Source organism: Anabrus simplex, chromosome 1 (genome assembly GCF_040414725.1).
Source record: "Anabrus simplex isolate iqAnaSimp1 chromosome 1, ASM4041472v1, whole genome shotgun sequence".
In the NCBI taxonomy this organism is placed as follows: domain Eukaryota; kingdom Metazoa; phylum Arthropoda; class Insecta; order Orthoptera; family Tettigoniidae; genus Anabrus; species Anabrus simplex.
Window position 1 is genome coordinate 314,751,966 of NC_090265.1, and position 19,221 is coordinate 314,771,186.

At 37.7% G+C, this 19,221-nt stretch overlaps 1 protein-coding gene across 1 annotated transcript in view; it reads left to right on the forward strand.

Annotated features, from left to right (window-relative positions):
- The window catches only part of LOC136865388 (modular serine protease), a 200,649-nt gene that overhangs the window by 63,064 nt on the left and 118,364 nt on the right, over positions 1-19,221 (forward strand). Inside the window, exons 4-5 of the mRNA XM_067142403.2 lie at positions 3,088-3,204; positions 4,406-4,734. Coding sequence (XP_066998504.2) covers positions 3,088-3,204; positions 4,406-4,734 — 446 coding nt within the window. The remainder of the gene's footprint in view (positions 1-3,087; positions 3,205-4,405; positions 4,735-19,221) is intronic.

Below are 19,221 nucleotides of genomic sequence, written 5' to 3' on the forward strand. Positions count from 1 at the left end.
TTATATTAACACCTAGAAACTTACAATGATCCCCAAAAGGAACTTTCACCCCATCAACGCAGTAATTAAAACTGAGAGGACTTTTCCTATTTGTGAAACTCATAACCTGACTTTTAACCCCGTTTATCAACATACCATTGCCTGCTGTCCATCTCACAACATTTTTGAGGTCACGTTGCAGTTGCTCACAATCTTGTAACTTATTTATCACTCTATAGAAAATAACATCATCCGCAAAAAGCCTTACCTCCGATTCCACTCCTTTACTCATATAATTTATATATATAAGAAAACATAAAGGTCCGATAATACTGCCTTGTGGAATTTCCCTCTCAATTATTACAGGGTCATATAAAGCTTCACTTACTCTAATTCTCTGAGATCTATTTTCTAGAAATATAGCAACCCATTCAGTCACTCTTTTGTCTAGTCCAGTTGCACTCATTTTTGCCAGTAGTCTCCCATGATCCACCCTATCAAATGCTTTAGACAGGTCAATCGTGATACAGTCCATTTGACCTCCAGAATCCTAGATATCTGCTATATCTTGCTGGAATCCTACAAGTTGAGCTTCAGCGGAATAACCTTTCCTAAAACCGAATTGCCTTCTATTGAACCAGTTATTAATTTCACAAACATGTCTAATATAATCAGAAATAATGCCTTCCCAAAGCTTACATACAATGCATGTCAAACTTACTGGCCTGTAATTTTCAGCTTTATGTCTATCACCCTTTCCTTTATACACAGGGGCTACTATAGCAACTCTCTATTCGTCTGGTATAGCTCCTCCGACCAAACAATAATCAAATAAGTACTTGAGATATGGTACTATATCCCAACCCATTGTCTTTAGTATATCCCCAGAAAACTGATCAATTCCAGCCGCTTTTCTAGTTTTCAACTTTTGTATCTTATTGTAAATGTCATTGTTATCATATGTAAATTTTATTACTTCTTTGGCCTTAGTCTCCTCCTCTATCTCAACATTATCCTTGTAACTAACAATCTTTACATACTGCTGACTGAATACTTCTGCCTTTTGAAGATCCTCACATACACACTCCCCTTGTTCATTAATTATTCCTGGAATGTCCTTCTTGGAACCTGTTTCTGCCTTAAAATACCTATACATACCCTTCCATTTTCCACTAAAATTTGTATGACTGCCAATTATGCTTGCCATCATGTTATCCTTAGCTGCCTTCTTTGCTAGATTCAATTTTGTAGTAATTTCCTTCAATTTCTCCTTACTTCCACAGCCATTTCTAACTCTATTTCTTTCCAGTCTGCACCTCCTTCTTAGTATCTTTATTTCTCTATTATAATAAGGTGGGTCTTTACCATTCCTTACCACCCTTAATGGTACAAACCTGTTTCCGCATTCCTCAACAATGTCTTTAAACCCATCCCAGAGTCTGTTTAAATTTTTATTTACCACTTTCCACCGATCATAGTTACTTTTTAGAAACTGCCTCATACCTGCTTTATCAGCCATATGGTACTGCCTAACAGTCCTACTTTTAAGACCTTCCTTTCTATCACATTATTTTTTACTACCACAAAAACAGCTTCATGATCACTAATACCATCTATTACTTCAGTTTCCCTATAGAGCTCATCTGGTTTTATCAGCACGACATCCAGGATATTTTTCCCTCTGGTTGGTTCCATCACTTTCTGAATCAGCTGTCCTTCCCATATTAACTTATTTGCCATTTGTTGGTCATGCTGCCTGTCGTTCGCATTTCCTTCCCAATTGACATCTGGCAAATTCAGATCTCCCGCTACAATCACATTTCTTTCCATGTCGCTTCCCACATAGCTGACTATACTATCAAATAATTCCGAATCCGCGTCAGTGCTACCCTTTCCCGATCTGTACTCTCCAAATATATCAAGTTTCCTATTATCTTTAGAAATGAGCCTTACACCTAGAATTTCATGTGTCTCATCTTTAACTTTTTCGTAGCTTACAAATTCTTCTTTCACCAGAATGAACACTCCCCCTCCCACCCTTCCTATCCTATCTCTACGATACACACTCCAGTGCTGTGAGAAAATTTCTGCATCCATTATATCATTTCTCAGCCATGATTCAACTCCTATTACAATATCTGGTAAATATATATCTGTTAAATTACTTAATTCTATTCCTTTCCTTACAATACTTCTACAGTTCAACACTAACAATTTTATGTCATCCCTACTTGATTTCCAGTTCCCTGTTCCCTTATCACCGCTCCCTAGGCCATCCCGTTTCCCTGAATGTACCTCCCTATTACCCTTCCAAACAGATTTCCTAACTTATACGTACCACTGCAGTTTAAATGAAGGCCATCTGAGCGCAGATCCCTATCTCCTACCCACCCATTAGGATCTAGAAATTTCACTCCCAGTTTCCCACATACCCACTCCATAGTCTCATTTAAATCCCCAATCACCCTCCAGTCAGTATCCCTTCTACACAGTATTGAGTAGTTTGATTCATAATTCTAATGAATCTCATTTCCATTGCCTGAATTCTGCTGTAGTCATTGTTTAGTAGAGTACATGCCTCTAAACCCTATGTGAGAATTGGTACAAAATAGGTGTGGTACAGAGTTGTTTTTGCTTTTTGTGGTATTTTTCAGTCGCAAAGTAAGATTCTGATTTGATTGTAAAAGTTTGATGCTTTCTGTGTCCTGCTGAGTATTTCCTGCTTGACAGGGTTGTCCTTGGAGATTGTACTTCTGAGGTATGTGAAGTGAGAAACTGATTCTAATTTGCTCCTTCCTTCATCCAATCATTCAGGGTAATTACTTTTGCCAGAAGCAGTATCCTCCTCTAATGCCAGCACACTTGGAATATGATTACAATATCCTTATTCCATACCAGATAGAGTCTCATGAAGATCATTGTAACATAATAGAATAGTCAGTATTATATGTAGATACTTATCTACTTGATATGTCAGGGTAAATAATGTAAACATTACATTGATTAGGTTTCATTTTAATTATTTGGTATTTTAACTATTTGGTTAGAGAATCATACAGTTGAGCATAACTAGCCACCTCATTTACAATTCTTTTCATACTTTTACAGTCTAGAGGAACACCAGTGCCAATCAGGTGACTGTATCAGCCGACATTTACTCTGTGATGGCCACTCCCATTGCTCTGATGGGTCTGATGAATCTACTGCAGAGTGTTCCAATAATGAGTGAGTATGTTAGAAAATATTTATTACATGGTATCAGAAGGCTTTTACGGCCTTGTATAATATCGAGTTCTTTATGCAAGTTGTGGCTCTGACAGTGAGATTGGCTGATAGTACTAAATTATTCAATATATGTAAACCTAATTTAGTTGTAACAGGCTCTGAAATAGTAACAAATGGGAAGAAGGATAGGAACATATGCAGATGATATATACTATGAGTGGCCAGTATGAGTAAAGGAAACAACAGAAAAGAAGAGGTAATTAGAAACATGAACCTGCCAAAGGCAAAACTCACTTTTCCACATACTGCAGCCCCATAGGTGAGCTCCTCTATCATCAGCCCCTGCCCTTCAAAATCTACTTCCTCTCAATTCCTGATGAGCTTATTTCTACTTGGAACGTCATGGCTGAAGACTGTCAAGCCTAATCTGTCAAAAAGTGTGGATTTACCAGTATCGTGGTGGTGCGTCATGGTGTGTGGCGGCATCATGTTGAATGGCTGTACGGACCTGCACATCTTTATGAGTGGTCTGAGGAACACTGTTAACGCTCGGATATATAGGGATGAGGTACCGAGTCTCTTCAGAGGTGCGGTTGGTCCAGACTTCCTCTTAATGGACGATAATGCCCGACCGCACGGCACTGCTCTGGAAGATGAATTTCTGGTTGGGAAAGATATTCATCACATGGACTGGCCAGCAAGGTCTGCGGACCTGAATCCTATAGAACAAACCTGGGATGCATTGGGGAGGCAAATTGCATCCCGTAGCCTCCACCAAGGACCCTCCAAGACCTTCGCATTGCCACAAGAGCTCTTGGACTATCTAATAGAGAGCATCCAATGTCGCTGCGAAGCATGAGTGGCCATTAGCGGTAACCATACAACCTATTAACAGCATATTTTGTTGTGGAAGACATTGCCAAGTTTTGTTAGTTGTTGTCAAAGGTGTACCTTAGCTATCAGAACCTTTCTGACACTGTTCTTTTGGACAAGTTGTGTGACATATGGTGTGTGAGTCAGCTTCCATTTGTTCAGCAATCCATCTGACATTCCTATCAGGCAGTATGGCCTTGTTTCGTGATTATGCTTAACTTTTGGACACTAGTATATTTCAAAAGTTGCAAAGTAAGGATAAAAGGTAAGGTTTATGGATGAGTAAATATGATATATCTTTCAATCCAGCCCTCCTTTTACCTCCTAGGTGTCCTCCTGCAATGTTCCGCTGTCATTATGGTGGCTGTATAGCCAGAAACCTCACCTGTACGGAGACAGCTGAATGTGTAGACTGGTCTGATGAAGATCCTGAACTATGTGGGAAACCTCATCCTAGTACCAGCTGTCGACTGCCAGCTCTGACCCCGCATGCACGATACGAAGCCACACGCTGTATTAATTGTAAGCCAGGAGCTGTTGTAGCTGAGTATGAAGAGCTTACTTTTACCTGTGATGTTGGACACAAACTTCAGGGAGTTGACACAGTTTACTGTCACAAAGGTGCTTGGGTACCTCGACTACCAACTTGCTCTCCAGGTGAGCTAATACTTACATGAGCATTAATAATGATTTACACATAGTAAGGAAAAGAATAAGTACCTTGAAAGTTTACAAAAGGCAACTGCAGCATTAGTAGTAGTGGTAGTGGTAGTAGTAGTAGTAGGTGAAATATGCACTGTTTAAATCACAACATTTGTAATTTGAATAGTTATATTATCTTGAATGACAGAATTAGGCAGCTGATTCATGTTGGATGGCCACAAGTACTGGTAGGCCTACCTACTGCATCATCTGTCAGATTCAGTTAGTTTGTTCTATGGAGCATCCAGCATTGAGAAATGTGGGTCTTTTGGGCTTAATCTTGTTATTGAAACCTCTCTGCACAGAGTTTTGTTACCTATCCTTTTGTAATGAAATAACACTAAATATATATATTTTTCATCATAATATTGTTATATAATTACCTTAATTATTGCACACAAGTATTGGTTTTATTTAAGTCTTAGTAATTTTTAAAGTTTCAAGGTTACCATTGTCAAACATCACAATTATGATTGAACAGTTAGCACATATCCCCTTCTATCCTTTTTAGTTGATTGATTTATTGATCTATTGATCTATATTTTAATATTCCATCCCATACTATATGAACAGAGCATCTAAAACATATGTTGGATACAAAGAAGATTACATAATGAAACAAAACACTCGCTCATGCCAAAAATGTCCAAGGAATACAATTATAGTTCTGTGGTTCATGTTGGTGCTAACACATCCTCCCACCTAATTTTCTGAAATGAAAATTACTAAACATAGTGACAAGTTTTTTTTTCTCAAAACAAAACGAAGAAACACTGTGGTATCTTCCTTCCTTCTCTACAAGTCCAAATGATGCGGCGCTTTCACAAGAACCTCTTCACTATCCTTGTTAGACTAGCCTTCGATCTCCAATGGAAACACATGTTGTAAGGGGCAAGTCATTGTTCCCTGTTCAGTTCTCAATCAAATAACTCGCATATTACCCTGAATTATGTTTTCTACTCGTGCAAGAGGCCAGTAGATTATTTTGGTATCATCTGAACCAATTAACACGATTTCTCGTACTGAGGGCAGACGAGTCTTCTTGCAATGAATCCACTTCAGTGAGCCTAAGTATTCTGAACAGATCCGAGCCCTCAGCTGCTCCCTGAGTTTGTGTTGATAATGAAAACGATGGTCCATATGGTTCTTTTCAATTTTGTCAATATCCACGGTTCCACTATTGCGAATATCTTTGAGGAGCATCTCCGGTGTCAAGGCAACAGGATCTTGATTGGTTTCCGATAAAACTGTGATTGGTCTGAAATTGACAATGCTTTCACATTCACAGAGAACAATATACAACTCATCCCGATTCAATGATGCTCTCCCCAAGATCTATCGAAGAACCCGCTTAATGTTTTGAACTATCCTCTCATAGAATCCTCCCCACCATGAGGCAGTCGGTGGGTTGAATTTCCATTGAATTCCTTCAGCTGAGCAGTACATCTTTATTCTATCCCAATCAAGAGCTGCAAAATCATTCTCAGCACCTCGTAAACAAGTTGCATTGTCTGAGTAAATCACACTCGGTCTTCCTCTGCGTGCAATAAATCGCCACAGATCTAACAAAAAGGAATCAGTACTTTGAGACATGACAATCTCCAAACGTATGTTCCTGTAGACTTCACATTTGAACAGGGTTACCCATGCTTTTTGGCCGCCTTTCAGAATGAGAGGACTGGCATAATCAATCCCACACACCTCAAACAATGAGGTGTCGTTTACTTTGGATGCAGGGAGCGGCGGAGAATCAGCATAGAAATTCTTTACTAGCGTGGCAATGACAGACAACACAATTTCTCACTACTTCACGTGTTGCCTGATGTCTTTCTGTATCCACACATTTTCTCTTAAAATTGACCCCAGTGTAAGAGCACCAGTATGCTTTTTCTTTGTGTGGTGATAGAGAATGAAACGCTTCACAATTGGGTGGTCATGAAGAATCACGGCAGGAGTGGCAAATGAGCAGGCGTCATCCCTTTCCATCAACTGTGTCTTTACATGTATTACACTTGCTTCATCTTTGAAGGGGGAAAAGTCACAGATCCTGTTGTCATCTATTGAATGAAAAGTTTCTTCTTGTACAAGTCTCCAAACAGTGTTCTCAGCGAGTAGAAGTTTTTCTGCTGACAATGGTTCTTGCCTCTTCTCATTCCAACAAAGGGCATTATTACATAAAATCAACTTCTTGGTCCATATCGCACTTTAACAGATTCACAGCTATTTATTATTTTCCACCTTGTCAATAAATTAGTTGCTTAAGGCAATTTATTGGTTAAAAGTGGTACATGTTTTGTATGTTATTAACATCTTCAGCCACATAACACTCTTCAGATGAAAAATTCATATATTGACAAAGCATCAATGCTTTGAAAGAAAGTGTCCTTAAAAATAGCATAAGAAGATTAAATGACAACATTAAAAACAAAATATTCATGAGAAAATATATAAATCCTTTTTACAATTGAGAACGGTTGTCAAGGAAACACTTGTACAATAGTCTATAAAGAATATGTCCTTATGAATATTCTATTCTTAAAAGGTTCATGTTAAAAAAAAAAAAAAAAAAAGCACCAGGCGAGTTGGCCGTGCGATTAGGGGCGCGCAACTGTGAGCTTGCATCCAGTAGATAGTGGGTTCGAATCCCACTGTCGGCAGCCCAGATGATGATTTTCCGTGGTTTCCCATTTTCACACCAGGCAAAATGCTGTGGCTGTACATTAATTAAGGCCAGGGCCGCTTCCTTCCAACTTCTAGGCCTTTCCTATTCCATCGTCGCCATCATAAGACCTATCTATGTTGGTGCGACGTAAAGCCACTAGCAAAACGAAGAAAAAAGCCAATTTATAAATTAAAAGTTATACATTTTTTAGTAATTGTCGAAATGAAGAAATCTAGGTTTCATGATGTGGCTCTTATTACTATTGGAGATGATATCAATAATTCCTAGTTGTCAATTCTTTTTACCTCTGGAACAGTATCTCTTGTCCTTTTTGTGGTCTTATGTCTGGTGTAGTAGTGATGTGTTCTTTCTTGTGCACGTACTTGAGGAGGTGGAGGAACAGGGGATATTGGTGTGTCATTAACTTCCTTGTTGTTTGTTACCTTCTGCTTCAAAGGGGGAAGAACACGTCATAGGGCAATCTGGAGGTGGAGAGATTGCAATTCTAGTTTTTAAATCTTTCTTCTTATTCTTCTTTTTTTGCTAGTGGCTTTACATTGCACCAACACAGATAGGTTATGGCGACAATGGGATAGGAAAGGCCTAGTAGTTGGAAGGAAGTGGCTGTGGCCTTAATTAAGGTACAGCCCCAGCATTTGCTTGGTGTGAAAATGGGAAACCACGGAAAACCATCTACAGAGCTGCTGACAGTGGGATTTGAACCCACTATCTCCCAGACGCCAGCTCACAGCCACACGCCTCTAACCACATGGCCAACTCACCCGGTCCGTAATCATTTTCAGGTATTTTCAGATACACCAGAATATGATCATATTACTGGTTCGTATACCTATAGCATCATTAAGGTTATCATTCTTCTTTACAAGTTGGTCTAGATGAATGTACAGATCTTCATATGTGTTCATTAAGTTGCCCTTTTTAAATTTTTTAAATGTTGGTGAGGTCTTGTTCTATGTTCATAAATGTGTGTCATGTGTGTTCCCGTAGCTGAGAATCTTCTATGTTTATCAGCATTCACATGTTCTAAATATCTTATTTAAAATTGCGGCCAGATTGTTCTATGTTTGTATTCTTGCACTCAAAGCATGTAAGTTTACTTATTCCTGAATCAGAAAATATATCCTTTTCAGAGAGGTTTACTGTATCATGGTTGAAAATCCTCTGTTTCATGTTGTTATTGGTGGAAAATGCAATTCACATATAATAATCCAAACATACATGTAATAACAAATTTATTTAAGGGAAAATTTTCAAAATTGCATTGTCCACCAATAACAACATGAAACAGAGTATTTTCAACCATGATACAGTAAACCTCTCTGAAAAAGATATATTTTTTGATTCGGGAATAAGTAAACTTACACGCTTTGAGTGCAAGAATACAAACATAGAACAATCCGGCCACAATTTTAAATAAGATATTTAGAACATGTGAATGCTGATAAACATAGAAGATTCTCAGCTATGGGAGCCCACATGACTACTACAATTCATACATTTACCAACATAGAACAAGACCTCACGTTCATAAAAAAATTTAAAAAGGGCAGCTTAATGAACACATTAATCTAGACCAACTTGTAAAGAAAAATGATAACCTTAATGATGCTATAGAGTATAAGAACCAGTTATATGATCAAAAATTGGTGGCAAGAAAGAAGCATTATCCATGTGGAAACAACACTGCGAAACCTTATACTGCAAAGGTAATAGCATAAGAGAAGAGAACAACTGCATGGAATGTGACGCAGAGCCTGCTATCCTATTTAGTGAAATTAAGAACGCCATCAAACATTTGAAAAACAACAAAGCCCCAGGCATTGACGGTATTACTGAGAAATGCTGAAAGTAATGGGAGAAGAAGGCCTCCATGCTTTACATTCAGTATGTAATAAGTGTGGAAAACTGGAGAATGGCCTAAAGACTGGACTACATCTGTTTTCATCCCCCTTCACAAAAAAGGGTCAGTTAGGGACTGTTCTAATTACCGCATCATAGCATTAATATCACATGCTAGCAAAGTTCTGCTGTACATAATAAATCAACGACTAAAAACTTTCTTGCAATCTTAGATTTCTGCTGAACAAGCAGGTTTTGTGGCAGGTAAAGGTACACGAGAGTCAATAACGAACATGAAGCAGATAATTGAGAAATGCCGCGAGTTCTGTGTCCCTGCGTATATTTGTTTCCTTGATTATAAAAAGGCCTTCAACTGTGTCAAATGGGACAAGTTGTGGGAAGTGCTCAATGAATGTGGAGTCCCAAAACACTTAACGTCATTATTGAAAGGCCTTTATAATAGTCATAATGCAACCATAAGGGTGGATAGTGAATGCTCAGAATTTTTCAATGTGACAAATGGAGTCAGACAAGGTTGCATAGTGTCACCCCAACTCTACAATATCTACACAGTGTATGTAATGAGAAGAGCACTGGATGGCTGGGATAGTGGATTTTCAATCGGTGGTAGGATAATCAACAATTTACGCTTTGCTGATGATACTACACTCATTGCAGGAAGTGGACAAGAACTTGATGAATTGCTCTCTAGAGTGACAATCATTAGTTCAGATTTTGGTATAGAAATTAACATGAAAAAGACCAAACTAATGGTTATCAACCGACAAAGTCAAATCCCAATCCAAATAACAGGATGTCTGAAAGATCTGGAGTTGGTGAATGATTGTGTATATCTGGGCACCATAATCAGTAACACGGGAAATTGTGATAAAGAAATAAAATGACAGATTGTCGTAGGTCGTGCCGCAATGGTTAAACTCGCAAAGATCTGGCAGAACCGGGCATTATCCAAAACAGTGAAAATAAGATTGGTGGATCCACTGGTGTTCTCTGTTTTCCTATACGGCTGCGAGACCTGGACTGTGAAGGCTAGTGACAAGAACCGAATAGATGCCTTTGAGATGTGGTGTTGGCGGAGAATGCTCCGTATACCTTGGACAGAAAGAAGAACAAATGCCTCCATTATAGAAGAACTGAGCAACACAAAACGTTTATCTTCCCGCGTTAGTGAAAGTTACCTCCAGTTCCTGGGACACATTTTGAGGAGAGAAGGAGACAATTTAGAAAAGACCATTCTGCAAGGCAAAATTGAAGGGACCAGACCAAGAGGCAGAACAACAAGTAGATGGTTAGACCAAGCAAAGAAGATCACCGGTCTACCTCTTCACAATATCTTAAGAAGAGCTGAAGACCGCTCAGCATGGAAAAATCTCATTAAGGATGCAGTTACTAACAAAGTGAAGAAATGAGGTCACGACGCTCAGCAATGAGTAAACCGACTGATGATGATGATGATATGATCAAATTCTGGTGTATTTGAAAATACTTGAAAAAGATTACAGACCGGGCGAGTTGGCTGTGCAGTTAGAGGCTTGTGGTTGTGAGTTTGCATCCGGGAGATAGTGGGTTTGAATTCCACTGTTGGCAGCTCTAAAGATTATTTTCTGTGGTTTCCCATTTTCACACCAGGCAAATGCTGGTGCTGTACCTTATTTAAGGCCATGGCCACTTCCTTCCTAGGCCTTTCCTCTCCCATTGTAGCCATAATACCTATCTATGTTGGTGCGACGTAAAGCCATTAGCAAAAAAAAAAAAAAAAAAAAAAAAAAATTGGAATCTTTCCACCTCCAGATAGCCCTATGATGTGTTCCTCCCCCTTTGAAGCAGAAGGTAACAAACAACAAGGAAGTTAATGACACACCAACATCCTGCTCCTCCACCTACTCAAGTACGTGAACAAGAAAGACCACATCACTATGACATCAGGCACAAGAACATAAAAAAGACAAGAGATACTATTCCAGAGGGAAGCAGGTTTATAAAGAACTGTCAACTAGGAGTTAGTGTTATTATCATCTCCAACAGTAATAAGAGCCACCTTATGAAACCTACATTTCTTCATTTCGACAATTACTAAAAATAATGTATAATTTTTAATTTATAAATTGGATTTTTTTAAACATGAACTTTTTAACAAAAGAATATTCATCAGGACATATTCTCTTTGGACCATTGTACAAGTATTTCCTTGACCACCGCTTTCAATTGTAAAAATAATTCATATATTTTCTCATGAGTAGTTTGTTTTTAATGTTGTCATTTAATCTTCTTATGCTATTTTTAAGGACATTTTCTCTCAAAGCATTGATACTTTGTTGATATATGAATTTTTATCTAAAGAGTGTTATGTGGCTGAAGATGTTGATAATATACGAAACATGTACCACTTTTAAATAATAAGTTGCCTTAAGCAACTAATGTATCGACAAGATGGAAAATAAAAAATACTTAGTTATGAAAGGCCATTATGCTTGAACTGAAAAATCCAGGTCATCATGTGAACAATTTGCTCAAATTTGCTCAAGTAATGATGCAACCACCCATGGTACTTGTGAGCAACGAGGAGTACAGTAGGTTTCTTAAGCTTTTCGCTGATCACTTCTTCCTCAAAGTACCCGGGTTAACTTCGGCCATACAGGATAATTTCGGCCACTGATGAATAGCAACACTTATTTTCTCCTGCCTCCTATAATGGAAAAGATGAACTACTTGCAAAACTAAAATGCACATAAAATAGAATGCTCTGTGAACACTCTGTAGTCCAAATAACATTGGCGGGCTCATTGTTGAGTCAATCGATTTTTTTTGCAGCCCCGACTATTGTCTTCTCTGGTAACAGCAGAAATCAAACTGTTCTCTAGCCCCAGCATTCGATTCTCCATTCCAGTGGTTTATGGGGTCAAAATGTAAGTTTGTCTGGTAACTGATCAACACAATTTGATGCATTTTATTCAAATAGGTTTTTCAGGGAATAGTTTTGTGATAAAAGTTGTCCTTTTCCGGGGTAACTTCGGCCATGACAAGAACGTACAGGAAAACATTACGCAGCTGCGGATATTGTAGTTACAATCCTGTTTACTTCAAGAATGCTTTAGAAGAGATTAATAAAGGCACAATAACAATAAATGGGGAAGTTTGTCCCAACAGGAAGGGGAAAGACAGTTTCCATAGAATAGACGGATATCAGTTGACATGGACGATACACATTTAAGAACTTGATGACGGCCCATATGTTTTCTAATTTAGAAGACAGTGTATTATGAGGACAGTCTACAAGATTGCTTCTTTTCCGACCGCTTTTTCCTCCATGCAATTGGGCTTTATGATTTCTGTACCTTTTATTTATTATCTTTTGTACCATTACAAATATTTATGCAATGCAACATGTAATTTGTAATATCATACAAGGCTTGTACACTTAGGCTAAATAAAATAGCTTCTTCTTTGGGGAAAAAGTGAATTTGATCACTATACATCTGTTTCACCATAAATCGTTTTAATTTGATTGTGATTGTTGATACTGGGCGTTTTGCAGGTTTTTTAAAAACATTCACGTTGGCCGAAGTAACACTACATCGAAGAATACTTTGTTTCTTGAGTTATTTTTATTATTATCTTATTTTTTTTCTTTGCGTTGAGGCCATCTGTGGACCACGGTGCTTGTGTTCTAGCTGTGTTTTTGTCGTCGTCTGCCCCTTTTAGCGTACTGGATTGTGTTCTTAGTGGCCTCTTGAGCCTTCCTGTTGGCCCAGTATTCCTTCATTTTCTTGCTGAATTCTTTCCTGCGCTCCTCTGACCAATTCCCGGCTCCTTTGTGGCTAGCTGATGTAAGGGACGTTAGGAAAGGTTTAGTTTTGACCATTAAACGGTATGCATTTCTGTCAGTAATGGCGGCTTGATTAATATTAAGCTCTGCAAGATCTTTGTCCACTTGTTTGGTCCAGGGGAATCCAGTAGCTTTGCCTTTGTTAGCAACCTTGAAGATCTTATGGGATAATCTATTAGGATCCATTCTGTATAGGTGTCCATAGAAAGTCAGACGTTTTCTCTTGATGGCATCTATGAGGTTTTCTTGATGCTGGTAGAGCTCATTGTTGGGTTTGTACCATCGCCTTCCATCTGGTAGGATCCTTGGCCCTATTATTCTTCTCAGGAATTTCCGTTCTTGCACTTCCAGGGCTCTCAGTGCTTTTTTCTTAGTTAGGGATAGGCATTCTGCTGCGTAGAGGACTGGTGGTCTGACTACTGCATTATAGTGTCTCAGTTTTACATTCTTTGATAAATGCTTTGAGGCATACAGTTTTCTGCAGGCATGGTAGGCCTTGTCTAATTTGATTCTCCTTTGTTCAAGAGTCATCGTTTCACTTAGGTCCTCCGATATCCACTCTCCAAGGTACTTCACATTTTCAGCTCTCTTGATGTGTCTTGTGTCACTGACTCCCATTGTTGTAGGGGCATCTTTGATGTTGGTCATAAACTCGGTCTTTCCAGTGTTGATTATGAGGCCCGCTTTAGCTGCTATAGAGTGCAGTGTTTGAAGCTGCATAGTGGCCTATCTTCCGGCCTCATGCATGTCGTTTATTATTATTTTATTATTATTATTATTATCTTTTGATAATTATTATTCATTACTGAATAACAATTAGAATTATGTTCATATAATAAGAACAAACTTGGCAGAATTTATATTATATTTTTCAGAAAATTTGAGGGAATATTTCACATTTTATTTTTAAAAATATATGAAAAAGTGGCCGAAGTTACCCCGTTTTATGGTATGTACAAGAAGACAGAGGCCAAGAATTGTGATGTTGTCTCAACCATGGAGGCTCATCCCACCATTGTGAACTGACAAGATGCTCAATTGTACATCCTCTAGAAGGGAGGTCAGTGAGATTCAAAGGACCAGGGATATGCATCCACTCAAACCCCCGAGTTAATTTTCGTATCTCCTTGACACAATTCCTGACAAAGACTGACCACTCTTCTTCTCTTTGATCCAGGCAAGCACCGTGCTCAATCAGTTCATGCATGAATGGGTTCAGTGGTCCAATTAATGGCATCTTGAACAGAATTCAGCAATCTCGCTCTGATGGTAGTTGCCATCAACTCTAATGATGGCATCATAAGTTTCTTAGATGGCACAACTCTCAACTTAGCACCAAATTGACTATGATATCTCCATCTTCAGTTTCACTGTGCAAAAATACACATAACAAAAGGCAATATAAATTGCAAAATGTCCACCTTTTCAATACAAAATAAATATGTTGTTCAGTTTGAATTACAACATTTTTATTCGGTTACTCGGTACCGGTTTCAATGTTGTTAGACATCATCATCAGCCGATCTTAGAATATGGCAAATATACAAGAAATATTCACAATATAAAGTACAATACATAACCCTTTATACTTAAAAGATCAGTAATTAGATAAAATACAAGAAATGATTATGCTTGAAGGCAAACACCCTCTATTTATAACAAGATGAGATCTTGATAGTCACTGTAAAACAGTGAAAATGAAAACTCTTAAATGTTGATTTTTGATTTAGTCTCTGCCATGTTTTAAAACTTGAGGTCATGTATGACGTTACTAGTCACAATGTCAATTGACCTTTGTATAAAGGTTTTAGTTTAAAGCTTGAATACACATTTTTTTTAGAAGTTCCTCTGTGGAAAGATGAGTTAATTGTGGAAAAGCACATCCATGAGTAGCAACATGTTGAATTGAATCTTCTAGATCTAAAGTGTATCGTAATTGACCAGGTGGAGCATGTTACAAGCAAGGTTGTAAAGATATTGTATGACCAGAGTTTCCCAGTCCATTAAAAAATGAGAAGATTAGAGGAGGAAAATAAGAACAAGAAAGTTGTCATTTTGTAAAAGACTCACATCCTACGGCTTGCTGTAAGGTACGGAGTGTGAAGAGGAACTGAGGGCCGGGACATGGATCAAGGGCAAGGTGTAAGCTTAGGTAGGAGGGGGGAGAGGGAGATGGGTCTGAGGGAGGGGAGTGAGGAGCGAAAATGTGAGTGGAGTCGGGAGGGCATTGTGTTAGGGGAGCATACTGTGAAAAGGTGTTGCGTGCGACACGAAAGACCGAGCTATTATTTGGAAGTTTGATGTTTGTAAAAACTGTAATGAGAACGTCAAAAAGAACTTTAGGTTTTTCAGAAATGTCATTCAAATTTAGGTTGGAATTGAAATATTGTTCCAGATGTATGTAGCAATTTTCAGTGGTGTCAAGTGAAGGGCATTTACGTAACATTTCCAATATCTCTATATCTTGATCTATACTAAAAAATTTGTGTTTTAAATCATGTACGTGTTGGCCCTCTGCAGAATCCCAGTTGTACTTAATTGCGTTAACATGCTCCGCATACCTGATTTTGATGCTCCGTCCAGTTTGACACATATATGAACAATTACAGTCATTACAACGAAACCTGTAGACTCCTGATTTAAAAAAAAAGGTTTTGTTTTGTTTATTGAAGTGGAATTATGCAAGACCTCCGTATTTCTGTTGTTGGTATGGAAAGAGATGTTGATGTTATGTTTTAAAAAATGTTAGTGATGCTGTATATGTTTTTATTGAAAGTAAAAGTTGAAAACATACTAGGTTTAGGTTTGTCTTTTTGTAATGTTGATTTAGGATGATGTCTGAATTTGTTAATTATGCATTCAATAAATGCCTCATTAAAACTGTTAAGTCTAGCGATACAATGAATGATGTTCAACTCTTTATTTAAATTTACTTTGGTCATAAGAATTTCGAAGGTGCGATCGACCAAACTATTGGAGGTGGCATATGTATGGGTTTGAGGGTGTGATGAATCTTGTCTTATCGTTGTCATTGTGTGGGTAGATTTTCTGTAAATCTTGTGTGAGAAGGAAGAGGGAAGTCTGGTTATCATTAAATCTAAGAAGTTAATTGATTGATTAGTTTCTGATTTTAGGGCAAATTTAATGTGAGGATCTATACTATTAAAATTTATATGGGTGGCTGGCACATCAATGGTGCGGTCGTCGAGAATTATAAAGGTATCATCAACATATCTAGCCCACAAATGTATGCTTGCAAATTTATCATCTTTTTCAACAGTCGTATACCCCAGAAAGTCTAAATAAATATCGGCTAAAATGCGGGAGGCTGGTGACCCCATCTTTAAACCTTCTTGTTTGTAAATGACTTTGTTAAAGGTAAAGTAGTTATTGTTGATTAACAATTTTAAAACAGACATGAAATCGAGAATTTCAAGTTTACTTAACTGGCTGTTTATATTTAGGTTTTTTTCAATGATGAGAAGAAGTTTGTTAGGTTTTATGCTCAGATAGATATTGACAATGTCAAAAGAGTGCAAAGAATGGTAGGGTTGAAGTTCAAAGCTATCTAGCTTTTCAATTAATTCTATAGTGTTCTTAATGGCTTTGCTAGAAGAAAATTTGTAGTGTTTCATGAGAAATTTCTGAATAAATTGAGATATCTTACATAAGGGCTAGTCCTATAATTAATTATAGGGCAGATGGGGACATCAGACTTATGAATTTTTGGTAGCACTTTTGCAGTCGGTAAACTTGGATTCGTGTTAGTTAATCTAAGTTTTTCTTGTTCGGTAAAAAGGAAAGAAGTATTCTTCAATATCTGTTTTAGGTTATGTTGGATTGATTGAGTTGGGTCCTTCCCAATAACTGAAAAAGAACTATCGCTGAAAAAGTTTTTTTGTTTAATTGAATTGTCAGAAGTACTGGGTTCTTTAGTTGTTTTTGAGAGAGATTTGAGTGGCACTGTTTTTCTCATAAGTGTTTCAATATTTTTATCTAAGGTTAACTGTTTTTGGAATAGTATATTAAACAGCTTGTTGTGAACTTGATCTTGAAATAAATTCCATTGAGCCCTACTGAGTAAGCAAGCAGACTTGAGGTGAGCTTTGTACATGTTTTAAAACATGGCAGAGACTTAATCAAAAATCAACTTTTAAGTGTTTTCATTTTCATTGATTTACATTGACTATCAAGATTTCATCTTGTTATAAATAGAGGGCCTTTGCCTTCAAGCACAATCATTTCTTGTATTTTATGTAATTATTGATCTTCTAAGTGTAAAGGGTTATGTATTGTATTTTATATTGTGAATATTTCTCGTATATTTGCCCTATTCTAAGATCTGCTGATGATGACGTCTAACAATGTCAAAGTATAGATAAGAAAAGTGTTTTTCCACCAATCAATACACAATTTATTTTAAATAGATTAAACTAGTACCAGTTTCGGCTCTTTGACGGCCATCATCAGCTAGTACATGATTTGTTTCCAGCCATTAGACAATTCACAAGTTGTTATTATATTAGACATCCGGATGTCTAATTTCTTCATGACAAAGGTCCATATCAACATGACACATACCAGCTTCAGAACTTTCTCGAAGATTACCATACACAGCTAAAATCAACATAACATAAAAGCAAAGGAACTACACAGAAGATTGAAGAATGGAACCTATGTAACATGAACTAAAAATTTTTAACAAGTGTCTACCTATACTTACCAAATTTTAACGTGTTAAAACTTTTTAAGTGTTTTATATTATGACCCATATGTTTTAATATGTCCTGCATACTCATGTTCTAACTTATTGTAACTTTTTACCTTGACTACTGATATTTTAATTACATGCTACTGTTATACATTTCCATCCCCCATTAGACATCCGGATGTCTAATACAATAACAACTTGTGAATTGTCTAATGGCTGGAAACAAATCATGTACTAGCTGATGATGGCCGTCAAAGAGCCAAAACCGGTACTAGTTTAATCTATTTAAAATAAATTGTGTATTGATTGGTGGAAAAACACTTTTCTTATCTATACTTTGAATCTGTCAATACGGAAAATGAAATTTATAAATAATAATAACAACGTCAAAACCGGTACCGAGTAACCAAATTAAAATGTTGCAATTCAAACTGAACAACATACTTATTTTGTATTGAAAAGGTGAACATTTTGCAAGTTTTTAACTTTAAACAAAAATACACAAACAGCATACGCCTTGCATCAATGAAAAGGTGCAGTGAATGATCATGAGATGTCCCAATATTTCGAGGATGAGCAGAGGAACTCGTTGAAGCGAAGCTTTAAAAATCTTCTCGTTTTCATCATCTATAGGATCGTCCCAGTCCAATTTCTTCTCCTATAGGTTCTGTAACATCAGCTTCAAACTCAAAGTTGCAGGTCCACTAAAGCCAATTGGGTCGAATATTCTCTGTGTTGTCCGGCTCCATGGCTAAATGATTAGCGTGCTGGCTTTTGGTCACAGGGGTCCTGGGTTTGATTCCCGGCAGGGTCGGGAATTTTAACCATAATTGTTTAATTCCCTGGCACGGGGAATGAGTGTATGTGTCATCTTCATCATCATTTCATCCTCATCATGACGCGCAGGTCGCCTGCAGACGTCAAATCAGAAGACCTGCACCTGGCGAGCCGAAGTCCTCGGACACATCCCGGCACTAAAAGCCATACGCCGTTTCATTCTCTGTGTCATAGAGAGAACGTTCCTCTTTGTAAGACCTGAGTAGCTTTCTCCCACCAACTGATGTTTAGACTGAGCTTGTCACTCTTATGATCCCATTTCAGTCCTAGCATAGAAGCCGACTGTTCAGAAGAGTCGCTCTAGAACTCTCACCCTCTTATATTAAATCCTGCTTTAGTCATAACACTTGTAGCAAGAGTCCGCAGATACTCAGACTCTGAAAGACTGTTTACACTCATAGCTAAATTGTCAACATAGAACCCAGTCTTCAATTTTTTCAACATTGCACCATCTTCTACAGGATAATTCTGAATACATTTACTGAGATGGTGATCAAGAACTGCGGCCAAGAGGAAGGGGCTACA